The sequence below is a fragment of the Amyelois transitella genome, chromosome 2, assembly GCF_032362555.1.
Source record: "Amyelois transitella isolate CPQ chromosome 2, ilAmyTran1.1, whole genome shotgun sequence".
NCBI lineage: Eukaryota > Metazoa > Arthropoda > Insecta > Lepidoptera > Pyralidae > Amyelois > Amyelois transitella.
Window position 1 is genome coordinate 13,674,440 of NC_083505.1, and position 19,700 is coordinate 13,694,139.

A 19,700-nucleotide genomic window follows, 5' to 3' on the forward strand; every position below is an offset into this window, starting at 1 on the left:
GTGCAAGAACCATACGGCACTATTCCCAACTTAATATTATGTAATAACTCATTATACAGTATTATAACAAAACTGGTACGCAATCGTGTAACGCGATAAAAATTACAATTACAATTAAATTAAAACAATTTTTTGTTTCAGCTTCGACGTCCGCGGCAAGCACCTGTCGGAGGCGCGCCACTGGTCCGCGCCCGAGGTGTTCGGGCCGCGCGCGCACTTCGCGACGGCGCCCGCGCCGGCCGCGCTGCTGGTGCGCGACGTCAAGCGGCGCGACGAGGGCGTCTACCGCTGCCGCGTGGACTTCAGGAACACGCAGACCACTAGCTTCAGATACAACCTCACTGTTGTTGGTGAGACATTACAGTTCTATTATAGTTACATTTTTGCAGATTTAAAAAAATATATTTATATATTTATATCAAATATATAAATATCAATTTAAAATATATTTATATCAACTCAAAGGTGCGCGCTAAATTTTGACCCAAAAAATGTTTAATAGTTTCTCAAAATTTGGCCAACTATGAGGCGACTTTTACAACTACGTATAAGTAGTCAATCAAGTTGAAATCATGCATCAAAGTAAGGTTTCATACATCCCTAATAAGGGCAAAAAATATTAAGTCTATGTTGCGTCAGCTGAGATATTTTTAGTGGTTTCAAGTAGAAATTGAATCCTTCATGCTTTTTTTGAAATATTTTCAACCCTAGATAAGATCATTCTTTAGAAGCGATTTAGAGAAAAGTAGCAGCCGCAAACGATTTTTCAAACAAATCTTTAAAGCAGAAACACAAAGGTTTTGTTCCGACCGAATGAAGACTTCCAAAACTGTTGCTTCACAAAGCGGCGCGGGCTGCAAGTAATTGTACGTTTATTCACGTGCTGTACAGCTGGGCGCCTTTGGCGAACTGGACTCACGAGACGCTGTTATCAATAAATAAATAGATTGATTTATATTGATTGATATATAAATTTGAGTTAAGTGCAATCGACATCAGGACATGAGTAGCGTAACTAGATTTTTTTAAATATTATAAAAACATTATGACAAATAGAGTACTTACAAATAAGACGGGAATTGTAAAAGGATGGAATTCATATTTATATTTCTACAAAGTTTTAGGTACTGTCTTTTTTGTACCCAAATTGCGACACGCCAGTATTGTCCTGTCTACTATAACAGCCTTAAATATACATATAACATGTGGAATCCACTTACCACGATAGTATATATTTAAATATTCTTATCATACATACACACATATAATGTCGTCATCTCTTGCAAGATAGACTGAGCCAACAGTCTTGAAAAGACTGACAGACCACGTTCAGCTATTAGATTTAATGCTGGCATTAAAATTCAAATAGAGACAGGTTGTTAGCCCATCGCCTTAAAGAAGAATCTCAAGTTTATAGGCATATCCTTATCAAAAACTTATTTCCCTTTAATGCCTGTTCTTTGTGTGCCAATGTGTTTACACTTTGCCAAGGGGGTAGTTGCACGGTTGTACGGACAGAGAGCGATGGCCCATAAGTCTATCGGTGAGTTAGAACGCGTCCTCACGCGCTGCCGCCTGCGAGTGCACTCGTATATCTAGGAAACAATACGATCACCTAAATTCAGAGACGCTCCAAAGCAAACAATTAAGGCGGATAGAATGGTTGTTTACACGGAATTAGCAGCAAGTGTTTAGTGTTTTACTTAGTGTAAGTTTATTTGAATGAGATAGCAATTTTGAGATATATCTTGGTTCGGGAATGCCTTAGCATCCCCGATCATAGATGATATTAGCGGTTGGGCGCGTTACGTACAATTCGCAAAATGTCCAGTTCGCAATTGGTCCAGTTCGAAATTGGTCCAATTCGCGATTGGTCCAGGCAATAGACCAATTTCGAACTGGACAATAGGACATTTTGCGAATTGGACATATGCGCCTAACCGGATATTAGAGACTCAAATTTGAGGCTGCTGCTAGAAATCGCGCAAGTATAAAAGCACCCAGTACTACATATTTTTTTTAAACTTAGCAATATCAAATGTTTTTTTTTTATTTTAAACGGCAAGCTGTAATTTCCACTGATTCTACTGACTCAAATTACCTTCCCAAAGTCACTAAGTTTGTTTAAACAGAGCATAATGACAAGCAAATTCTCACCACACTGCTTAGGTACCTACGAGTGTACTTTATGAATACGTATGAGCGCGAACTAGCAAGATTTGGATAATTGATAAGGGTGCTTGATTGATGCCGGCTTTTGTCATAAATCGGGAGCGAACCCGGCAGGAATATTCAGGAAGGCATGTGTACACGGATCTCAATAAGCCTTCATGGAGCCCGTTATATTAAATTTATTATCTACTTCAAATATTTGCTAATAATTTCGACGTCATGTGTAACGTTTCGCCAATGTGTTTGCTGAACGAGTAAAAATTTAATACCTTTCGTACCTACATCACGTTAAATAAATTAAGCGTTGTTCTGCATAAGACGGTTTATGTAATTAGGTCAATTTTTTTGTGCTATATCTAATCCCAACTAATATTTTTTACGAAAGTAAGTTTATTTGTTTGTTGTCTTTTCACGCGTTATCTACTGAACCAATCTTCTTGAAATGATGTATAATGACGAGCCTGCCGTCGTAGAATAGATCGCGCGACGCCATTTTTATCGCGCGTGCTATAAAACCCTGGCTGATGTAGGACACAGGGTACTTTTCATCCCGTTAAAAACTACTTATAGATCCTATGGAATTTGCGAAAAATCTGTTGCGTTTTGTAGGTTGTGTTTAATTAACGCAGCCGAATCTTTCCATGTATGTATGTAAGACTGTTTAAGTCTGTTGGTTCGGATTCCCCACAAGGGATATAGACGTGATGATGCGCCTAAGTCAGTGTTAGATTCACGGAGGTCAAATTAAATCGTAGAACTTTTTCAAATACAAACACTGACTGTACCACCCAATTTTTTAAATAGTCCGATCATGAAAATGCAGAAATATAGTTCTCGTATCCAGCCCACGTAGATAACAAAGCACTATTCGTTACAAACTTTCAGTTCGCAGAAACTATAAACTACGCAGATCGAACTGTGCTGCACGGCTCGACAGCCGGAATGTTATTATGTAGCACGAATACTAGTTCCAGTGGTCAATATCTGCCGTTATGTTGACTATTGATATCTGTGAATTAATTTTCATAGAGATATTGACACTTGTGTTATAAAATGTTTTAAGCTTAGTTTCATTTGATGTTGGAGACACAATTGTGTATTGGAATGTTTTAGTTTATTTCTCCTTAAAATGTTTTTGAAATGGTTGCCCTTTTAGTTAAAGGGTTATTTTAGATTACACACTATATAATTTATATTATTTATTTTAACATCAAATATTTTCTGTCTCTCTGTCTGTCGTTAACATGTAAACTTGCATTGATCATAGTCAAATCTCGAAAATCCTTTGTACGAGATCAGTTAACTTCTTTAAGTCTATATATACCTCCTACAATTTGTATCTTGTTTATGCAGTAATTTGATTCGTTGGTCCGGTTACTTGCAATACTTATCATAAAATCATAAGCTAGAGTTTTCTTTAAAACGAGTATTGGTAAGTCCGTAAATATTTCCGACAATACATACATACATTCATAAAATCACGCCTCTTTCCCGGAGGGGTAGGCAGAGACTACCTCTTTCCACTTGCCACGATCTCTGCATACTTCCTTCGCTTCATCCACACTCATAACTCTCTTCATGCAAGCTCGGCGGTTTCGGGTACTTTTGACCTGACCCTTTACTAAGACGTCCTTAATTTGATCAAGATACGTTCGTCTAGGTCTTCCCACTCCACCTTTCCGATAAATAAATATTTCCTACAAACAGCATAATATCTTGTTTGTGCAATCATCCATGCCTGTTCACTGGTTGGGTTACCTCCAGGTAAGCCAGGAAATCGATGGCTGGATTAATTAGGGCATTCCGCGTCACCGACTCCGCTGCGGCGCCCACCGTGGCTATAACCTGTAAATAACGACAGCTTATGAAATTTATCAAATCAATTTTTACCACAAATTTAATTTTTAACCACGCAAGTTAGTTACACTTGACAAAGGTTACATTTAACCGGTTATTTTAAGTCACATTATACATATGTTAATGCACTTTTCTGAAGGCGAAGGCAGAGATTTGATCCTTCCACTTGCCAAGAGCCCTTCGTTCTTATGCTTCATCTACAATTAACACTTCCATTTTCTACGTTTCCTGATCCTGCTTCTATGCCTCTTCTGCCACACCCAAAACACATTTCTGTAGTTAAACGTAGATATAAAAGGTACTAAAATTCCACAATGCAACACCTGCGCTCCTTCCCCGCTGATTGGCTGTTGTCGCCTCACATAAAACAAGATTTCAAAATCGTTCCTGTTTTCTTGGATAGAATCAAACACCGCGCTCAAACAAAACATCATTCGATATATGTTCAAAAGCTTACCATAATGACGATTTCTGTAAAAGCAATCTTTGAAAATTGCTTCTACAAATATCTGAAATAAATCAATTCAAACATTTTTTGTTAAAAATTCAATTTTTGTTCAAATGTTTGTTAAATGTAGTTTTTATTATTTACTCATTAATACATGCTACCAAGAAATGTTACTCGGGTTAGTAGGCAAAATTCGAGATACGCTTTTGTAATCCTCTTCGATGTACACCTACAAAGAGTCATTGGAAAACAATCGGTACGCAGGAAGGCGAGCGAACCCAATGAACGAACTCTCTGCCCTTCAAACAAATGCCAAATAAATGCTAATCGTTTAACACCACGCCTCGCTGGATTAACTCCTATATTAATTGTGCCCAAGTGAGAATGCCACAGTACTGTCATGGGCGAAAATAACGGCCCTTTTATAACCTTTATTTTCTAAACAAAGATTACTGAATCTCTTTTTCATAGGCAAAATTGTGATAAATATTAAACGGAGCAGGATAATAAGGAGATATGTAATTTTTTTTTCATTTTCATAGATGTTGCCCTGTTTAGGTCTGTGTCTGTTTCTCAAGCCATCTAGATCAGCCTTAAGCTCTTGACTGCTTACTTGCTTCGCTGTACTCCAAGTAGCTAAATGTTTCTTAAGTTTTGGTCGTCCTTCAGGATTTTCAATAAAACGCACAAACAAAACCATTGAAAGCGACTTATTTAATGAACTCCCAGCTGCATCACGTATTTGACTCACTCCTACCGTCAGTTTCAATTTCTACTATATAAGATACTTGCAGCACCGAAAATTTCCAAGAATTAATATAAAATCTAAATAGTGCTTGGAACTCATAAAGGCAGTTATTCCCCGAAATGATTCATTTATAGTCAGTCAGCGCTGCGCAAATATGGAAATCTCATAAAGCGGGCTGAACTAATCACTTCCGAGTGAGCCGCGCGGCGAGGTGTGTGCCGCCTAGCGCAATGTGGCGCTACAGAATATCTAATGTACAGAAGACAAACCAGAAATCGTATGAGAGCTAATGAATCTAAGACTAACACGAAAGTCACGAATCACAGGAATTTTCGAAGAACGAGTAATGTCACTGTAACCTAACTGTGAATCTCAATTTTATCATATTTTACTTGTTATTTTGTTCACATCGTAAAAAATAAAAACGTGAAATGTGTTTGTTAATTGGTTACTCGGAGCAAAGCAGTGGAGATTACAATACAAAAATAATTAAGCGATCCTTATGTAGACAGACTTTCAAGTAGTATAGGACAACTATTTATGATTTGTATGTGGCTGCTTAACATTGATCAAGGTTTGCGAGTAATATATAATTTCCCTCAAGGTTATATCTCCGTACGTACGATAGTTCACAATGACGCGACATTGCCTACAACCGTGAGGCAGAATGTGATGAAGTTTAATTGGGACAGCATTACTGGCGTCATTTGTACGACTAGATAGCTGTGAATAATTTAACGACAGTTATTTATATACTAGCTGTTACCGCAACTTCGCCGCGTGAAATAATTATTTTGGGCATCATTGAAACCCTCGAGGATGAATAATTTTCCCCGACTTTTTTCACATTCTCCATTATTTCTTCGCTCCTAATAGTTGCAGCGTGAGGTTATATAGCCTAAAGCCTTCCTCGATAATTGGTCTATTCAACACGAAAAGAATTTTTAATTCGAACCAGTAGTTCCTAAGATTAGTGCGTTCAAACAAACAAACTCTTCAGCTTTCTAATATTAGTATAGATAACTGTGGAATGTATCAATCAAATTTATAATAATACTCTATTAGGCCATACAATTTTTTTTTAAAGTTTAAATATACATAGTTCAAAGTTTTTTGAATATGCGCCACCTGGGTCCCACTTAAACCGACCTATATGGTTGAGTACTAGCATGATTCTTCTTGTTTAAATCCTTTAAATTTTAAATGAGATTTCTATTTACCCCCTCTCTTCCTCCTGGCTTTAGTCCCGATCGCATCCTTACCACTCTAGAGACAATCGGGGTATGTCTTTGACCTTGGATCCTAGATTAGGTGAGTCAGGTTTTTACACGAAGCTACTCCCATCTGACCTCCGCAACCTTAGCGGGGAAGCCTAACCCATATTGGATCGATCATGGTTATCTGAATGTGCGATTTCCTCACAATGTTTTCCCTCAACGTAAGTGCGTAAGTATATTTTTCAAACTGTCATAGGCAAATTCTTGATACTATCTGTTCTGGGGTCATTTATATCATTTCTCTTCATCCATTCATCAATTTTCAAACAAGCTCGCCTGTGTTACGTAATCCTCGATGCTGTCTTTAACTAAGCAGTGAGAAGGCAGTAAGTAGCGGCGGCTAACGACTTGCGCGCGCGTCCCGGGACGGGGCGGCTCCCTCCGAGATCGGATTACTCCGGGACAAATCTTGTTAGATCGCCGTTTGTGTTCTCAAACCGGATTTGCGTGTACAACGTGCCTGTGCAAACATGCTGTAGATATGTATGACCGTTTATTAGCTGATGCCCGAAGATAATCTTGTGGAATACTACTCTGTCAAGAAAGTAGCAGGAAAAGATCAATAATACACAAACTGTTTGTTATTCATCCAAATTTATTTTATCACCTTCAAAATATGCTCCTTTAGAAACGATACACTTACGCCAACGAATAATCCAATCATCAAAACATTTTTTAAACGCTGTTTCCGGAATTGAGGTCAGTTCTCGCCGCGAATTCTCTTTTATGTCTTCTACCGATTGAAAACGGGTGCCACGAAGTGGTAATTTGAGTTTAGGAAAAAGAAAAAAGTCGGCTGGAGCCATATCTGGTGAATATGGTGGTTGCTCGATGGTATTTGTTGAGTGTTTGGTTAAAAATTCGTTCACAATGATGGCCTTGTGCGAAGGTGCATTATCATGGTGCAAAATCCAAGAATTTTCTTTCCACAAATCTGGCCTTTTTCGTCGGATTTGCTCTCTTAAACGCCGCATAACACTCAAATAATATTCCTTATTTACCGTTTGACCTTCCGGCAAGTATTCCGAGTGCACAACACCGCGATAGTCAAAGAAAACAGTCAACATGACTTTGACTTTTGAACGACTTTGGCGTGGTTTTTTCGGTTTCGGTTCAGTTGGAAGGCGCCACTCCGAAGCTTGTTGACTAGTTTGCATGTCAAACTCGTAAACCCACGTCTCGTCACCAGTAACAATGCGTTTCATGAATGTTGGGTCGGAATTGACTCGTTCTAGCATGTCCTCAGCGACTCTCATGCGATTGAGTTTTTGAAAAAAATTCAGGTCTTTTGGGACTAGCCGAGCGGCAACATGTTTCATACCCAAATTATTAGTTAAAATGGTACGGATCGACTCGTGAGATACAGAAAGTTCGGTGGCTATCTCTCTCAAAGTTGAATGAGGATTTTCAGTCACTATTTCCTTCACTTTTGCGATGTTAACTTCAGTTGCAGACGTTGATGGCCTACCGAGAGAGCGAGGCAAATCTTCCATCACATCTCGACCGCTTTTGAACGCTTTGTACCACTCATAAGCACGAGTTTTTGATAAAGTCGATTCACCGTAAGCCTTCTGTAACATTTTCAGTGACTCCGAACACGATATTCCATTGGCAATGCAAAATTTAAGACAAACTCTTTGTTCGATGTTTTTATCCATTATGAAATTAGCAATACACACTAGATATGATATAACTAAAAATAGCACTGTATTTAATGTAAACAACAGATGCAACTCAAACTCCGCGCCAAAATGGAAAACAGTTGTGCCAATCTAACAACAACAAAAAAAACAAAAATTTGAATTTGGAACCATAAATAAATAATCCATTCCCGATACTTTTCTGACTGAATGTATTATTATCATCTTCTTTATGAAATTTTAGTGCCGCGTGGTTTCCAGCGTTTTAGAATAAAAACACTCTTTATCTTTCTCGTGGATGTCGTAAAAGACGACTAAGGGATAGGCTTCTAAAGCTGAAATTTAGTGAATTTAACTAAAATTTATACTAATATGTCCAATGATAATGAATGCAATATCTTGCTGAAATTGGCTGTATTCACTCTCGCCTTGATAATTTCCAAGGTTAAAGAGAGATAATAAGTATCGGAAAAAAGAGACTTGGTGCGTGAATTCTAAATTAACAATTACTCATTACCTTACATCTCCCCATTTTCCTTGTATAACACAACATTTTTATTACCAGCACCATGAACAAAATCGACTCGCAAGAAGACATTTCAAACATTTTCATTGACCAAAAATAACAAATCTGAAAACCCTTTAACTCTAGGATCCGAACAAGGCCTCCGCAGTGCAAACAAATAACTACACCAAGCCGTTATAACCCTGAAAACAGTAGAACCCGTTGTTATTTGCCCGACTCAATTCCCGGCGGCGCGCGGAGCACATGTCTGAGAAAGTAATATTAAACACTCGATCATCCGCCAAATGTTTGCCTAATGTTATTTCATAATAGCAGCTGAACAATACACCCTGTTCTTTCCACCTTTATTTATATTTATAGCGCCATAAATGTAACGCAATTTCTTTACTTGTGTACATGGAAGAGTTGGTGGACTAGAGGGACTAGCAAGGCATCACGGTTCAAATCATACGTTCCCAAGTTACGTATAATACGTAGTTTAAGAGCTACCCGATGTTCCAGAGTAATATTTAGAGAAAATTTGTCAAAAAAAGTTCAGGGTCCAGACAACTGAATGAGTTCAAGCAAGGTTTGATTGTCATGTTGCTAGTGTCACAGATCATAGGTTTTGCGAAGCAAAATTATGTTAATTAGTGCCGTGTGGTTCCCGGCATTAATAGAAAAAAGAATAGGACCACTCCATCTCTCTCCCGTGGATGTCGTAAAAGGCGAATAAGGGGTAGGCTTATATACTTGGGATTCTTCTTTTAGGCGATGTGCTAGCAACCTGTCACTATTTGATCTCAATTCCATCACAAAGCCAAACAGCTGAGCGTGGCCTATCAGTCTTTTCAAGACTGTTGGCTCTGTCTACCCCGCAAGGGATATTGACGTAATTATATGTATTTATGTATGTTAATTTAAATATCTGACAGGTTTTTAAAAGGTAATTTACTTTATTGTTGCCTTATTCTACTGTAACATAAAATTTTTGCAACACTGTTTATTTGTTGTTTCACAAACGCCACTTACTTTTTATGGTTTCCGAAGATATATTACCTTCTTGTCATAATAACGTAGTACGTTTGAACAAACTACTCGCCACTAAAATATGTACGTCGGGGCGAAGACAGCGGGTCACTGGTACCGCGGTATTAATCATAAAGATATGTGCACGTGATTTATGTCTGTCTGTCCGTACGCGGCATTTACAAGCGGCGGATGCGACTAGTTGCAGTGGTGTGTCATTCTCAAATGTTTTTATTTGTTTGATTTAATATTGTGCAGTCACGGGGTTCTAGAGTCTTGTTTATTTATAAATCAATTTTTAAATAAAGTAAGTTGTGCTCAGGAAAGTTATGTACATACAAAATAATCACGCGTCTTTCCCAGAGGTATTTCAAAGACTATATAGTCTTATATAGTCTTTGAAATACCTCTTATATAGTCTTATAAAGTCTAATATAGTTCTATATAGTCTTTGAAATACCTCTGGGAAAGACGTGTGATTATTTTGTATGTACGTCTACAGCATGAATATTGAAAAATCTTGTTTGTTGATATTATCAGTAAATTAGTTAACTTCTTTTTTTTGTTATGAAAATATATAGACTTAAGTTATGAATAAAGAAAATAATCGTGATAACACCCATTCAGGTAACTAAATGCATTAAATTCTTTAAATAGTTTCAATTAAGAAGTGCACAATCTTACTCCATTAACGACCGTTCCGAAACAATTTTCCTGTATAATTAATAGCGGAAACATATTACAGAATGCAGTAAACGCGATCGGAAAGAGCCCGGGACCGAAGCAATTAATCAGGGCCATACAGCGCAGGTGATTGCTAACAGCTCCGTTCGATTAGCATCCACCCTGGATATAAACTTGAGTTCTATAGCTTTATGCATAAAGGCGGTAGTTCTTCGACGCGTGCCTGCGCAGTGCCACCGCAGCCGGCCTATTTCGGTCGGCTCCGTTTAAAGCATCAAAGCCCAATTGGGTTTTACATTCGACACAGCCTCGTCCAATCTAACTTTAGCCTCTAATACTGGTTGAGCGATCTGCTGCGCCTAACAGTGTTGCCAATTTTGAAGAATTGCAACACGTGTGTGGTAAAATTTTCGCCTTATAGTGGAAAAAAATATTTTTTTTGTGTAGGTATTTCTGCTATAATAAAAAATGGCGTGAAAGTTTGGCCCCAGATTTGCGTATTCAGATCATCATTATAATTCCTGTTTAATTCATTCCTCGTTTGCCCTTTATGCCTTTGACTATTATGATGTTTATAGTAAACTATTTCCTAAGATAATACAAGTTGCCTAATTTTAATTCGCAGTGATTGGAATAATAATCACTTACTTATATCAAAACTGAAAGTTAAATTGATTAAATTTGAACTGTTTATTATAATTATCTGAAGCTGCGGCAAGTAATGGAAAGTAACAGGATTTGCATCAGAAATCGAGCAAGCAGCTAATATAAAGACAACAGGGTAATCAGATCTCGCGCCCGGAGCCCGGCGCTGACGGCCTCTCCAAGTGATTAAAGTTTAAAACTCGATTGAGGGTGATCGCGCAGTATCGCTGTCACGCTGATAGCAAAGGGAAAGTAGACTGGGAAAGTAGTACCTGCTACTTTGAAAGCCTTTTTATTCGTTATTGTATATTTCTATTGTATAAATAATAGATATGGCTTCAAAATTCGCAGTTTACTCGAAAGCTTACATGCCGTGAAAAGCTTTCTCAAAGTTGTTAAGGTCGGTGTTATGTGTATCATTATTCTGATGATTGTCCCGGCTCAGAAATCCCTAAGTATGTATCTTAATGTAAGGCTACTCCCAAGTTCCTAGACTATGCTTATCATCGCTTAAATATTTAGACAAAAGTCTGGACGAGCATTAGAATTTTGTTTTTCTAACCAAAATATGCCACGATCTAGGGCCAACTAGTTACCTCTTTACTACTAAGTGGACAAAACAGCCAAAACTTCATCAACATTTGATCCCCACAAACATGCAAATTGAACCATAAGTTGTACGACTGCAAATCTTTTTAGTCGGAGCTTTAAAAGGTGCCGGAGCCGACCGAATGTTTGTCTGTGTACACACGGCTCCTGTCCCCTGAAAGAGTGCAATCCAATTAATGGTCATGTTGGTCCTGTACAAAGAGTAATTACATGCCGGCCTCGGGGACAGAGCAAACCAAACAATATGACGGAATGCGATTGATTTGGTCTTACGGCTTGTTTGGAGTGGCAGGAGTAAATGATAAGCATGCACTGAATGTCGGATTATGAAATTATCTTATTATATGTATAAATGAAATAATAATAATATTAAAATTGGCAATTTTAATGGTAAATCGTCAGCGTATCATGCATCTAAGATAAACGCTTTTGAATAGGATGGATTATTTACAATGTTACCTATAAATCGGATTGATGTTACAATATTCCGCTAGATCCGCCATCATGTAAATGTTGCGTATAATCAATCTATCTTTTCGGATTAATTTTATAAATGCATTCACAATTACAAGTTTACAAATGACCACATAGATTGCGCGATTTGGGATGCAAAATATCTTATTTTTCCAGTACATCGGTTTGTTGTAACTCCACTTCTTACTTCTTCCAGCCCGCTCACATATATTAAATAACTTTTTGCTTGCCCACAGTTCCCCCAGAGAAGCCGGTGGTGGTGGACCGGTGGGGGCGCGTCATCAACACCACCACGCTGGGGCCCCACGAGGAGGGCCAGGACGTGCTGCTCACTTGCAGGGTTCTCGGAGGTACGTATGCAGAAAGAAACATTGTTTTTAGCCAAATGTTTGGTTTTATCCAAAATTTTCTTGGCGAAATACATGAGGCTACATTCGGTTATTATATAATTGCTGGAATTATAATCATGTACAAATTAATATATGAACAAATTTCAGCACAAAACCCTTAGCATATCTGAGAATTCAGCATCTAGTAAAAATCCATGTAGATTGATGCTTATTGAACTGACAAAGTGATAACCAAAGTGAATGACGTTGTTGTCTATAAGTGTGCCATTAAACACAAGTTATCTAAGAATTTGCATTAGAATTAAAACAAAAAAAAATTTAACTCCAATGCAAGAAAAAAACATTGTTTATTACGTACATATACCAAACACTGTGCAAAATAAACAGCTCTTCAACAAACGGCGTGGTCTACACGTAAATAAATTCTCCGATGGCATTCTCTACGGCGTCCTTTATCCTTTGTCTGTTTGTTTGTTCGTGCGCTTTTGTCCGTCCTCGCCAGGGCCGGACCTCGGCCCGCTCCGCTCGGATTGAATTAGTTCAGGTCTGAAGTGCGCGGACGGCGATCTAATTCCGGATGTCAATGGATTTAATTTGGATTTGTGTTGACACGGACAAGTATGCGCCGGGCTGCGATATTACTATCTTGTTAATGAGTTTCTGACTGTAGGGTCAGTGTTTAATATAATGGTTGGAAATGTTTATTATTAGGATAGTAAATGTATACAACTATACATAGATAATTACTCCTTGTCGTTTCATTTCCAGAGTTTTTCTTTTGATATGTAACTTGGTGACGGTGCTAGCATAACGAGATCTTTTGGAATTGTTATAAGGTTGATACCTTAAAAAGGGATTTTTATTGTGTCATTATATTTAATGTTTGACTAAATTATTAAAGCCAGGAGATTAAGGTGTTATGAAAAATATAGGAAATAAATCCAAAAAGCTTAAAAGTCACATCAAATACCGCAAAAGTTTCTGAATTATATAATTGAGCAATGGAATAAAGCGCAGAACTTGTGCTACTGGCAAATTTAGATTTTCTTACAAGAGCCTATTTATTTATTCATTTTTTTATTGCCATTCAATACGCATACATGATCTCCCAATCCATCGTCGTTGCACGTCGATCAGAACACGGGTGCGGTGACATAATGACGTCACCGACCCCCGCTCAAAGTGTCACCTCGCCACTTTAGAGTCGATATCAATTATGCAGTGACAAAATAGTTCCGGGCGGCGCGCTGTCGTGACTCTAAAGCCACAATCACGGGGCAGGTCGGGGCAGGATCCGCCGCACTTTGTAAAATAACAGTGTTACAGAAAAAATATTCCTATAAATTTTACCCTAATTATTTATTTAGTTATACTTTATTGCACGTAGAAAAATAAACAGCAGATGGGCAAAATGCCTTGTGGTATTCTCACGATAAAACACCACGATTAGGCTTGTTCACGGAGTGTTGTGTGTCACATTGGAGTTCACCGAATTTGATTTTAAAAAAGAATCATTATTATTCTACGCATAATTTAAGAGGCAGTATTATAAATATCACCTGCGACCCATCGCGACACCAACAATGATCCTAAATCTAAAGTCGTATTCCGTCGCTCACTGTTTTGCCCACTTTCTCTTTGATAACTTCGTTTTCTTTGTATTGGATTTAGGTATTTGTAGAATAAACATGAGACGAAATAGCAACTTGATTTGAGAGAACGTCGTGATTGTTCGGCCCCCGCCTGCAGCTGTCTTTTTGTTTCATTGTCAGAGAATTATCTCTGGCTGCTTGTATGTATTGATTGCCTTTGTTGCTGTAATAAACTGACAGAACCTTTTGTACAGAGCCCCGCGTTTTTAATGATTAACAGTTTTCTTTTACTAGAATTTAAAAAAAATTCTTTTTGATATTTCCGTTAGAATCACTGTAAAATAAGAAACCTATGTTAGACCTTTATTAACACAAAATTTAATTTAATTCGTTCGAGCAGTTTATCTGACAATGCGTAGCAGACAGGCGGACAAGAAAACATATCGCAATTATAATATTAATGCAATGCTCAATCTACTTGTATGCGTTCCCTTAAAAATCGTCTCAACTCATTTATTCCTTCCAACTTAAAAAGAAATAGGATCAACAGGCTGGAGGGCGCCGGCTCCCCGCGCCGGGAGGAAGCCCACCTCATCAGAAAAACATCTGCCTGAACAACAATTGATTTTTCGGCCGCTATCAGGAAATACGCTCCAATCAATTTCTCGATTATGCAAATTCGCCAGCCTCCGTCAATTCAAATTTCGTCGGAGGGTATGCTATAATCGGATGAAATCCGTTGCGATTGGACTCGTGTTTTAACTAAATGATTTTCGGACGGCTGTCTTTTGTTTGATCACCGCAAATATTACATTCACCTAGTTACTTTAACTCTATTTGAACGCAGTGAAGCTGTTATGATAACTCAGTCATTAATCCCTCTGACGTAAAAGATTTTATTTACTTATTTTTGTATTTATATTCTTCTCCTAACATGTACGTACATATCCCGTCTTACATATTATCTAATCAGAGATTGACAGAGCAAATAGCCACAAGACTCAAATCACCTTTAGTTGGATGGGGCATTACTAGAATCTTTCGAAATTAAATTCACAAATTGTTTTTGTAGATTTCCCAGTGTGAGGTTATGGGCCTTTTGATGTGCACTGCATATAATGATATCGGAGGCAGAACAACGGTTGGAGTGAGTCGGGGTGCGGATAGTGATACGGACAAATAAAAGGTTTTCTGTCTGTGAGGCCGGTCGGCGTGCAATATACTACTGTTCATATTTGTAACGTTAATTTCTATAGCAGTCCTACATTTGAATGCTCATCCAGTTCTTATTGTATTCCGCTTTTATTGTTGAAAATGGTTCATACGAAAAGTTTGTAAAATACAACGACAAATATTTTAACGTCGTTAGTACGAAATATTATGGTGAAACCTTTTGTTCTGACAAAAGAAAACTACTACCTACTCTCTTCATCTCACAAGCGAATCATCGAAACCCCAATACAAACTTGTAATAGCAGTAATAACGCAAACCGTCGCGTTCTTGTTTGTGTCAACACAAATCCAAATTAAATCCATTGACATCCGGAATTAGATCGCCGGCCGCGCACTTCAGACCTGAACTAATTCAATCCGAGCGGAGCGGGCCGAGGTCCGGCCCTGGCGAGGACGGACAAAAGCGCACGAACAAACAAACAGACAAAGGATAAAGGATGCCCTCGGAGAATCTATTTACGTACAGACGACGTGGCTCATCGAGGACTATCGGATCTGCGAGGTAGTGACTATACTGTAAAATTTAACTTGAAAATCTTAGACTGAATATTTCACTAAATGTAGATATTTTGTAAAAATTGGGCAATAGTCAATAGAATAATTAAGACATGCCAGGAAAGTTAAATGTTACGGCTTGCTTGTTGAAATGACGGCACCGTTGATCATTTGCATTGTTCCTAATCGTTGTGATGATCATTTGCATTGTTCCTAATCGTTGTGATTATCATCTAACGAGCATGTTAGACAAAGATACTATTTTGAACAAGTTAGATGCAACAAAACAGGTGTTTTGTTGCATCTAACTTGGTGTTCGTACTGTAGGTAATACAGTCACTGAAATACTTTCCTTGAGTAAGCTCAAGGAGCACAGCTGATGATATAATTTTTACCAGATTTTAAGGCTGTTGTCCCTATCAAATTTTTTGCGAGTGTATTAAGAAACAATAAATAAATACATTTTAGGTGTGACATTGAGCGTCTGTGGTCGAATCAGTAAGATTAAAATGCGTATCGCGTAAAAAGGCACAGGTTCGAATTCCATCCCGGCTATGTACCACTGACTATTTTCGAAGTTATGTACATTAGTTTGAAAACTAACCGATGCTTTAATAGTAAGGGAAAAGAACGTGAGGAAACCTGCATATTAAGGCAACTGGATGTGTTACCCTAATTGATCCAATACGGGTTAGGTTGGCCTGCAAAGGTCGCTTCATTTTAAAATTTGACTCACCCAATCCTGGATCCATGGTCAAAGGCATACCCTGGGCTCCTCTCCAAAGTACTGAGGATGCAACCGGGACAAAAGTCAGCAGGAAGAAAAATGACATTTTAGGTGCGCAAAACCCTTTGAATGTGCAGTTATTTTCAGGCCATCAAATTTTTCTACCGTTAGCTTATTTGACGTGTCTATTTGCAATAGGTCTATGTCGCCGCTCCGACTACATTTAGTTTTATATTTGTTTAACGAGTCGCCGCTCTCACTCGGACAATTTTGTTCCTTGTTCAGGTGGAACTGATGGTTTCGATTCAACTCTGTTTATGTAGCCTGGGGAATAAACAAATTGTGCTACTTTGTACTGGACAAAGAACCTTATGCTGGGGAGATATTGTATAGTTTTGTATAATCGTCTGCTAAGTCATTTTATACTCTATTTCACGATAGGCTAGGTATTTTATATGATACTGTATTAGTGTACCTACTTTGTTTAAGAATGTATGAGTGTTTTGATGGTGTTTGGAGACGACGAAAAAGCAAATAAGCAGAACTAAAATTTGCTAAAATAAATTTACACAGCAGTAACAAACGTAACAAACAAAATAATCCTCATAAAAAATAACATCAACCTACTGTAGGTTACAAGCGGTTCACAGGTAGCCTAAGTATCCATAACACAAGTCTAGAACTTGCTTGAGGTCAAAATATGTGAAATATCCTATTTATACATACATACATACATATGGTCACATCTATATCCCTTTTGGGGTAGACAGTGCCAATAGTCTTGAAAAGACTGATATGCCACGTTCAACTATTTAGCTTAATGATAGAATTGAGATTCAAATAGAGACAGGTTGCTAGCCCAACCCCCAAAAAAAAAAGAATCCCAAGTTTGTTAGCCTATCCCTTGCCTTTTACGACATCCAAAAACCGAACAGGAACCACACGGCTCTGTCATTGTCCTATTAATATTAATATATATTCGTCCCCAGGTCGTCCAGAGCCGTCGGTGCGATGGCTGGTGAACGGGGTGCTGGTGGACGAGGAGTACGAGCACAACACCGGCGACGTCATCGAGAACCGCCTGCTGTGGCCCGCCATCCGCAGGGCGGACTACGCGGCGGTCTTCACCTGCCAAGCGGCCAACTCACATTTAGTGCCGCCTAAAGAGCTGTCGCTCGTCCTGGATATGTTCCGTGAGTTTTTTGTGGCTTTGTTTTATTTTCTATGTGAATTGATGTCATAGAAATCTATAATAGTATTATAAAGCTGAAGAGTTTGTTTGTTTGTTTGTTTGAACGCGCTAATCTCAAGAACTACTGGTTCGAATTGAAAAATTCTTTTTGTATTGTATAGACCATTTATCGAGGAAAGCTTTAGGCTATATAACATGACGCTGCAACTATTAGGAGCGAAGAAATAATGAAAATGTGAAGAAAAAACGGGGAAAATTATTCATCCTTGAGGGCTTCAATGATGCCCAAAATAACTATTCCATGCGGACGAAATCGCAGGCACAGCTAGTTATATATATTTATATATTAAAAGATTCATCTAAGACAATAGAAATAACATACCTATATTGTAGTGTGGTTACCGACTCTTTAAAACTGGACAAATTCTTCCATCGTCTATTTTTGATAACTAAAGGAGTTTGTGACGTCGTAATGCAATGCGCACAGTTGTGAAGCTGTCAATTAACATGAGAACAATATGGTGTCTGACAGTGATAATTGCCATCAATTAACTACACATTTCCCAGTACTCAGCCACTCTTATATCATTTCGAATTCAATGGTAGCAACTTTAATAATAAATCGTCATCATTTGTATATTCCGTGTCACATTAGTCAAAATAATTCATCATTCCTTGACAAGAAATTATTAGGGGAACCGAAATAATATTATGATGAAATGTTTAGTTTAATAATGTGTAACTTTGTACTCTCTTATGGTCTTTCGTTAAAAAAATACTGCAATAAAATAATATTATAAACTAGCCAAAACAGCTCCAAAGCAAGCTAAAGAATGGCAAAACAAACTCCAGAGGCTAATCCTTTGCTTCATTACAGCAAAAGGCCCGGAAGAGGATGTTTACGGCGCAGAAAGGCTGGAATATTAATTCGGCTCGGTTTTATAGTTAATTGAGATAAAGCGCGGCCGCCGCTGGCTCCTCGCCACAATTATGGACATCTATCTATATTACGGAATTCTTTTCGCTAATTGTTTTTGGGGAGTGACGGCTACAAATTTTAACATAATGAGGGAGTTTTGCACCTTCTGCGTCGGGGAACACTTAATCAACTTAATTCCTAATTCATTTTTCGCTTCAGTGAGTGATTCATTTGCTTCAACTTTGAGACGAATTTGTTGAGATTTGAAAACGCAATAATTCACACAATGTTAACAAGGGTACAATTTTCAAGTGATTTCTTCCGGAGTTGTAATTGGAGGCTTGGGTTTGTTATCCCTAAGAGATCCTAACTTGGTTAACACGTTGATGCCCTAAGCTTACGCTTCAGAATCTTGGTCACGGGCAGATCCTCTCTGAGTTGAAAGTTATTCTTTCAAAATTTTAGAAAGACTAGGTGGAAGGATAAATAGTGAAATACCTTACTTACCGTCGCATTATTTGTTATAGTAAATCTTATTTTAAAATCCTCTCGGTCTTTGCTCCCCAAAACCTACTAGTTAGGGAATTATTTAGAGCCACCAAATTAGACCTGAATTTTTACCAGACATATTGAGGTCGGAGTGGGAAGACCTAGACGAACGTATCTTGATCAAATTAAGGACGTCCTGGTAAAGGGTCAGGTCAAAAGTACCCGAAACCGCCGAGCTTGTATGAAGAGAGTTATGAATGTGGACGAAGCGAAAGAAGTATGCAGAGATCGTGGCAAGTGGAAAGAGGTAGTCTCTGCCTACCCCTCCGGGAAAGAGGCGTGATTTTATGTATGTATGTATATTGAGATAAAACGCGCTCAAATAATAGTAGTTCTACTAGTAGGAGTACTTGGTAGAACTACTGGTATAGGGGGACATATTACGTCTTTATCCCGTTCGGAGTAAACAGAGGAAATTCTTAAATTAAAAAATAAACATGCAGTATTTAGAGTTGCAGTAAGGTATATATTTCGATATGACGTAGTCAATTCTATTGTGAACAGCCATCGTCCGGCAATTTATCGTGCGAACATCATTATTAACTAAATTAACGG

The 19,700-nt window shown here is 38.1% G+C and overlaps 1 protein-coding gene across 1 annotated transcript in view; it reads left to right on the top strand.

Moving 5' to 3' along the window:
- Nucleotides 1–19,700, top strand: part of LOC106137737 (nephrin-like) — a 191,857-nt gene that overhangs the window by 96,602 nt on the left and 75,555 nt on the right. The window contains exons 2-4 of the mRNA XM_060954627.1: nt 142–350; nt 12,325–12,438; nt 17,475–17,678. Coding sequence (XP_060810610.1) covers nt 142–350; nt 12,325–12,438; nt 17,475–17,678 — 527 coding nt within the window. The remainder of the gene's footprint in view (nt 1–141; nt 351–12,324; nt 12,439–17,474; nt 17,679–19,700) is intronic.